Source organism: Lycium ferocissimum, chromosome 7, assembly GCF_029784015.1.
Source record: "Lycium ferocissimum isolate CSIRO_LF1 chromosome 7, AGI_CSIRO_Lferr_CH_V1, whole genome shotgun sequence".
NCBI classification, from domain to species: domain Eukaryota; kingdom Viridiplantae; phylum Streptophyta; class Magnoliopsida; order Solanales; family Solanaceae; genus Lycium; species Lycium ferocissimum.
Window position 1 is genome coordinate 20919656 of NC_081348.1, and position 7764 is coordinate 20927419.

Here is a 7764-nt window from a genome sequence, read left to right on the forward strand (position 1 = left end):
ATGATTATATGATAACAGGAGAAGCAAGAGTAAGCTTATTAGAATATTTTTACTCGTCCCCTTTTATGCGAAAGAAATTATAACTAAGTGCTAAAATACAGTAATATTTATAAAATTGTACCTAAACTGTTCTCCATTTTTTTTTTTTTGTAATAAAATTCACATACTTGAAAATTAGTTAAAAAATATTATAAGTCGATATAGTTACTAATCAAAAGGTTAAAAAAATGAGAATATTTTAAGAATAATAAAAAGGATTTATTTAACTCTCCAAATATAATATTGTCAAACAGCTTGAATTTCATAAGAAATAATCCATGAGAATTGAGACACTTTACCCCAAAGGCAAGACTAGAAAGTGACAAGAAAGAAGAAAATGACAGTTGAACCCCTCCACTGCTTATCACCTTTTTTGAACCAAATTTTCCAATTCCTTCACAGTAGTACATTACCAAAATAGCAAAGAAAGAGGAGAGGGATGAACCAAAACACCCTCTCCCATTCAAATGTTGCTCAAAGCTTCAAACTTCCTCTTCCCTCACTTGCTTTATACATAGTTTTCTTCCTTTTCTTGTTTGGTCTAGCTGTCTCTCTTTTCATCCTTGTTGTGGTTCACAACCCAATTTTCTTCCTTTCCTTACTCTTCCTATTTGGTGTCATTGCTGCATTTCTAGTGTGGAACTCTCTATCTTTCCGCAATAACAGAACTATTCTACATTACCTTCATTCTTTACCTGATTCTGACCTCACTGTTGCCCACCATGGCCAGCTTGTCAAGATTACTGGGGTAAGAATAAACTTCTTTTATACCCATTTTTCAATCTGGGGGTTTTCTTTTTTATGTTTCTTGGCATTTTCTGTAGTCTATGTGTTTTTCATTTGAAGGGTGTTGTTCTTTTTCTTGGTATAATTGTTTCTTGTATTGGGCAATGACTAATGGTAATAAAGCTTTCAACTTTCTACATAGTTGTCATAATGGGTATGCGTGAGCTCTGCTGGTTGCTAAATTAGGAATTCCCTCACTAGTTCTTGCAATACTTATTTGTTTATTGGAGTTTTACTTGTTGAAAATGTTAAGTAACTTCTACTCTGTATAATGCAAGGAAAGATTGATATTTTAATCCATACTATTAGTGTGCATTGACTTCCTTGTGATGGCTAACTTAACGTGAAGTGTTGGGTGCTAAAAATATCTATAGAGAAAAAGAATTCACTTGCATTTAAATTATTTTGTTCTCTTGTTAGGGTGATTTCTTGTGTTGAGCTTATTAGTATAAGCGTAATTAGACTTGTAGGCTACTGGAAAGTAAGATGAAAATCAGGCACACAGCTTTACTATGTGCATTATTGCATATGTGCCTCAAAGAACATTACTATCGTTTATTTAGTCTATATATTCATGAGCTTGCTGCCCCTATAGAAAAATAACATGTTTATGAGCTTGTTGTGTTTTAGCTTGATTTTCCCCACAATTCCTTTCCCTTCCCATTTTTGACCTTAGCGGGTGCATCCCTTGTTGCTGTTTGATGATTTCAGCATGTCTCTTGTGGGAATGTCTCTTTGGAGTCTTCGTATGAGAAGGTTGGACGATGTGTTTATACATCAACCTTGTTGTTTGAATGTGGACAACTTGGCTTGAAGACTGTGGATGTAAAAGAATCATGCTTTGGATGGAGACTTGCTTATTCTGAGGTATGCAATACTGATTACATGCGAACCTTTTTCTAATTAACGTTTTGATACAATTCTGATGAATAAGATCTCAGCTGTTTATTTCTTCGGCTTTGCTTCTTGGCCTCAATTGGAAAACATGTTTTGTTGCTTTCAATTTAGTGTTTTGGTTATAAAGAAAGAGAATTTCACCCTTCACTTCCATTATATTTCCTTGCTAGAAATGATCCTTTCAAATGTAGGATTGTCAGTTGTCTATTTGATTTTAAATAGTAGAAAAAGTATTTGGTGAACGCACCATCATGAGGAAACTTGAATGTTCAGGTGCCACAAACTACGGTAAGACCACGTGAACTAAAATGGTGAATTAAGGTCAACCCCCATTTGTTAATTTATAGAGACACCAGGAAGAAATATCTAGTTAGAGACATGAACATAGAAGTATCTCCCCAAACTAACTTCTTTAAAATCTCGCCAGATTCAAACACATACTAAAAACTACGAGGAAGAACAAAGAAACAGAGGTTTGCATCCTTAGTAACTTAGAAGCACAAACAAGTTTCTATCAACAGTGCCTAATCCGAAGAGCACAATAATAAGTTTCAGCAGGCAATATTGTCCAAGTTCGAACAATAATGTCGAGGGTGTTGACTACTGCGTAAAAGTTGCTCATTTTTTGTCTTCCAATTAAGGCATATGAGGTAAAAAAGTAGGTGATTAACACTCGAACCACTAAATGGCGACTTGACTGATCCCAAGTTGTTTCATTTCCTCCGGTCTCTCGCCTTCTCCTCATCAGACCCACATAACACTTAAGAACTTTTCATGACAATCTTCAGTCTCCCATTCTCTTCAAGGTTAGTCCCCTTTCTCTCATAGGATTCTCCCCATTTTCTATGAACATAACCATCCCAATTCCAATTTGTTGCATGTCCTGTCAATACCTCATATTTTACTTATCAAGGTCAAGAAATCTCTTTCTAAAGAGCGGCTGAAATCGGGCTATTGATGGTTTCACCGTGTGTTTACTGCAAGTTTTTTCTGGCAGTAGATGAGATTTATACGTCTCTTGTCAAGGATGGGAAATTCTAAAAAAAAAAAAAAATATATTAGTCAAGAGAACTGTTGCTTTCAAAATGGATTTCTAAGGTTTTGTCGGTTAAGATTATACCTACCAACAAGTTTCTTTTGTAGCAAAGTGCAGGTTGAACATGGAATTCATAAAGGAAAGTAGGATCATGCATGTAACCCTTGTGAGGATTGAAAAGATTAGACGTCTTCTGGATCAACATTAGTGCAAATATTTCTGGAATCCAGATTGGAAGATGGAGTCACTAACATATACCTAGAGCAAACACAATCTAGATTAAATTTTGTGGACTACGGGGCTCACCATGTTTATGCATGATAGGATTATGCTGCATGGTAGTGCTATATATATATATATCATGATGATATATGGTGGTAATGTATAATTGTAGTGAAAATTTAGGTCAATGAATTTGTAAAACTAGCATTATGTGAAATCTTGAATATTTCACTTTTTTTTTGGCCAAAACAAGTATTAGATGTAAGGTAGATCCAGTTAAACCTGGAATTGTTATTATTTGTATGAAACTTAAAGCTAGATCAGTAGAGTTGATGCAAGGTAATTCTACCTATCTGTCTAAGACTTGGCAGTCAGGTGCCTTTGCTAGTGGGAGATAGCAGGCATCCGGTGAATTAGTCTAGTTGCGCACTAGCTGATATGGAAACCATTACATATACAGACATATGTTTGTGTGTGTGTATCTTCCATTCAAGTTTAAGGATCCACTCTTAGGTTGCCAGTAACCCAAGTGGCCTATTTTACACTTTGCATGTTTCATTACACGACATCATGAAGTATGTGAGGAACTATTCGAGGAAGTGCTGAAGGCAGGTTAAAGAGTTCTAGCCCTGCCAGAAGGAGAAGAGTAGGAGCAAGATTGAAAGAGATCGAATGATCACTTTTTCTTTATCAGCAAGTGCGAACTGAAATATTTAAAATAACCCTTTTACCAGCATGCATGTCTCAATCCTAGTTTCTATTTGATCAATGATATGATGTATGTCAATGTCTCCAACTTGGAGATATTGTCCCCTTTGTATGGAGATTAGCTATAGCTGATCGACTATAGAGATGCCGGCCACAGCAGTAAAAAGCATCCTAATCTTGTAGTGTAAGTTTGTGCCTTCACTTGTCACTTGGCTTCACCACAGAGTAAATTAACATAATAAGTTTCTCCTGGCAGAGGTTCTCAACTGACTTCTACATTACTGACGAGACCTCTGGTATTAGAGCTTTGGTCAAAGCTGGACCTGACTCCAGAGTTATTCCACTGATAACAGAGAGCAGACTCGTTACAACAACCAAAAACTGTAATGTTTTGGCTTTCCATTTGAGAAAATGGTTAAGGGACAGGAACCTTTCATCTGAAGCTCGTTTACTACGTCTGGAAGAAGGGTATCATATGCTTCTGCCTTATCTTTTCTCTATCTGCTATTTTCTCCCTTTTGTTGCTAGACATGTATTTGGAAAGCTAATAGCTTGAAATTCTTCGGATTTTTGGCAGATACATTAAGGAAGGCAGCTCGCTTAGTGTATTTGGTATTTTGCAAAGGAGCAATGATGTCATGGTGGTTACTCCGCCGCAGGAGCTCATTTCTACCGGCTGTCTATGGAAAAAGTTGCTTCTTCCTGTTGATGTTGATGGACTGATCCTTGCAATCCCATAGTGCGCAAATTTTGCAACCAACTCTAACTTAGAAACACAACAGCAATGAAGGTGACAAACCTATGCAGAGAAAGAAATAATGTTGCATCACATTTTGGTTGTTTGCATTCGCATGTACAGCAGCTTGCCTAAAGAAAGGCAGGCTTATTTTTGGTTCAGAAATTCAGGAGTCAGTGCTACTGTTATTTTGATATACACGTGAATTATCTTGTCTAGACCTAGGCTTGAGTTAACAGTGCAAGGTTTTTCTCTTTGTTCTTGCAACGTTTAAACTGGTACAAGCTACACTAGGTAAAAGATTAATCTCCAGTGCAAACAGTTTATGTAAACTTTCAAATCCCATGGCATGGTCAAAGGGAAGTTCAGAAGCCATTTTGCAGCAAGGGTGACAAGCGAAGCAATAGTTCATTAGGATCAGTCTAACCTTTGCCTAGCCCTCTTTATTTTGGGTTTGGCTTTGTCCTTGCAACCAGGCCTAAGGCTTTGCTCTAGTTCCAACGATCGTCTCAAATAGTGAGAGCCTAGAACGAAGGCACAACATATATATTCATATTTTAAAAAGAATTTGTTTTTCTTACTATCATTTAATTAGAAAACTGTTGTACTAAATGAAGAATTAGTTCAGTATGATATTGAAAAGCTAAAAGCTGTTGGACTTAAGCTCCAGTTGAAATACAGAGCTTAGTGTACAACCACCCTGATGATAACCAACTTGGTTGGAGACTTGACCCAAGATACAAGTAGAAGCCTTCATAATTTTAAAACATTAACTTCGGAGTACACAAAACTGGTATGACTTTCAGACTTGAAAATGCAAAAGGGTCATTAGCAAATTTGAAAAACAATTAAAACAAGCATTGATTTCAAATTTGAAAGTCTTGTCCAAGTAAGTTAGTGAAGAATCATTCCATTCAACTTTCTGGAATAAACATTATACTAACACCTCAAATCATCGATTAAGTACCCATTATTAGCCTGTGCTTCCAATTCAAACATTGCTTTGGGCAACTAAGTGGCATGTCAGCAAAGCAACAACATTCCCAGTATGAACAAAGCTTGTCAGCAAAGCATTAATGGGTATTAGAATATACCCAGTGGTATGTCAACAGACAGAAAAATTGCAGTATTAACGGACCACAAAAGGATATTAGAGTGAAAAATGCAGTATTAACGGACCACAAAAGTGTAGGCTTGCTTTTTCAGGAAGAGCATATATTAAACTTCATCAAAACGATACATTGAGTGCACAGGAATATCTTATCCAAGAAATGTGATGTTTAAGACATGCTAGTCTATCCATTACAAGTAGGTTGAAACAGGACAAAAAACTTTAAGACCACGGACTGCTAGTACAACTGCACACAGCACACGGTTTGATCTAGTTAAACAAGACAACACGCCTACTTGATCTTCTTCTTTGGCCTCAGCTGCAAACCAAAAAACATTCATTAGTGCCTAATCAAAATTACCAGGGAATGAAGGTAAGAGCAACATATTACATAGTTCACCGACCTGGTTGCTGTGCCCGCATTTCTTCTTCCTGCAGTTGACAGCACGAGGATGCAAGCGAGCATAACACCTAAAACAAGTTGCAAGGTGTCAGGATTAAGTAATCTCCAAGGTTTTATCACGAGCCAAATCAACAAAAGCTGTACCATAAGATAGAAGTCTAAGAGGGGAAAAGAAACTTTTGGCCTCAAAAGTATGTAGGTGACACGGGGCTATACCTTAGTCGAGTAATTGACAGAAAGATCCACACAATTTATCTAACCAAGGCCACTATTAAGTAGAAATAATAACTCTGAATCTTGAGAAGAATTCTGTTAAAGATACGCTACACTATCTTAAACAATTAATTGGTTGAAGTGAGTACACAACTGATGATGCAGGTCAAGGGATATCGTAAATATTAATCCTTCAAATGTTATTATACCCAGAACAAACCCATATAAAAGTCAAAAGTAGAAATAATCAACAAATAAGTCCTAAAGCAGAAAACTTCTTAGTTAGTTGTCTATCTTTTCACTTGAATAGCACAAAAATACAATTCACTTGAACAGCACAAAAGAACTTCTTGGTCTGTATCATGTGTAATTAAGATTCTCCATTTATGGATAAATGCGACTTACCATGATTTTTTCAAAAATATTATCTAATCGCAAGTGACCAAACCAATACTAAGATTTAGAAAAGCATGCAGAAAAAAAAAAGACAGAATTTATTCATAGAATCGAGCTGCTGTGAGCTTTAGCAGGGAACTATCTTAAAATTCTTACTAGAAACTGCACCTTATAGTTGTATCATAACTCATCTCAACTGATATGAATTTTAAAATAGCAAAATAAAAAATAAACTCCAAATGGGGATTAAAACAATTGTGATTGAATATGAAGAAAAATAACATTTCAGTTTCAAAGGCAAAAAATAACTTTTAAACATTTTCACAGTTAGAAGTATCACGCAATCATATGATGTTCAACATGAAGCAAGACCATACATAGAAAGGCCACTATCAAACTAGCATACATGCATGCACTGTAGAAGACATCAAAGTTACATCTTACAATACGACAAAATAGAAAGAAAAAGCTTACTTGCGGCAAATCATCTTATCCTGGTTGTACTTCCTTGCCAAAGCCATCAGAGAAGGCTCAATAATCCCTCCACGAAGCCTCAAAACCAAATGCAAAGTTGACTCTACAAAATTAACCCTAAGTCATCAGTAAATTCACAAAACAGATACTCCTTTAACTATACACTTGCAACAGCTTCTTTGGATGGTTGTTACCTATCGTATTTTTAGTTTAAATACAATGTTTGTTTTGATTGTTACTTAAATTTCATTGTATCGTATAATGACGAAAGTCCCATTTTATGTAATTTGGTATGATCGAGTGGTTTCCTTAATTTTTTCTTCTCATTTTGTCTTTCTTTATTATCTAATAGTCCTATTTTATCTTTTGCCCTACCTTTTTATAAAAGCTCTACCATGTACGCTACTTTTCTCATAGGTTCGTCCTTCAGGCATTAAGTAACGATGGGAAACGATACAATCTATTCATCACAACAATACAATATAATACACGATACATAATGAAACAATCATTGAAAGAAAGTAGTATAATTACCTTTCTGGATGTTATAATCAGCAAGAGTACGTCCATCTTCAAGCTGCTTTCCAGCGAAAATCAACCTCTGCTGGTCCGGTGGAATACCTGAAAAATGAAAAAAAATCAAAACTAATTCCTAAACAAAGAAGTTATGATTAATGTTCAATGATAAGTACCTTCCTTGTCTTGAATCTTAGCTTTGACATTGTCAATAGTATCGCTCGATT

The 7764-nt window shown here is 35.8% G+C and overlaps 2 protein-coding genes across 2 annotated transcripts; one reads left to right on the forward strand and one right to left on the reverse strand.

Annotated features, from left to right (window-relative positions):
• The first annotated feature begins 428 nt into the window (after positions 1-428).
• Positions 429-4679, forward strand: LOC132063731 (uncharacterized membrane protein At1g16860-like). Its single transcript, XM_059456429.1, has 4 exons — positions 429-787; positions 1537-1692; positions 3945-4156; positions 4266-4679. The coding sequence occupies exons 1-4, from the start codon at positions 479-481 to the stop codon at positions 4426-4428; spliced, it is 840 nt and encodes a 279-aa protein (XP_059312412.1). The 5' UTR covers positions 429-478; the 3' UTR covers positions 4429-4679.
• Positions 4680-5622: 943 nt separating this feature from the next.
• LOC132062008 (ubiquitin-ribosomal protein eL40 fusion protein-like) lies at positions 5623-7759 on the reverse strand (the record flags this gene model as incomplete). Its single annotated transcript, XM_059454668.1, has 5 exons — positions 5623-5854; positions 5940-6006; positions 7022-7124; positions 7556-7642; positions 7714-7759. Coding segments are annotated over 5 exons (330 nt in total), but the record flags the coding sequence as incomplete, so codon positions are not given.
• Positions 7760-7764: the final 5 nt, after the last annotated feature.

Bases quoted from the DNA above. Each gene is read 5' to 3' on its own strand.
- LOC132063731 (XM_059456429.1), top strand. From the start codon at position 479: ATGAACCAAAACACCCTCTCCCATTCAAATGTTGCTCAAAGCTTCAAA. The intron at 1,693-3,944 runs GTATGCAATACT...TTCTCCTGGCAG, and splicing joins GGAGACTTGCTTATTCTGAG to AGGTTCTCAACTGACTTCTA. The intron at 4,157-4,265 runs GTATCATATGCT...GATTTTTGGCAG, and splicing joins TTACTACGTCTGGAAGAAGG to ATACATTAAGGAAGGCAGCT.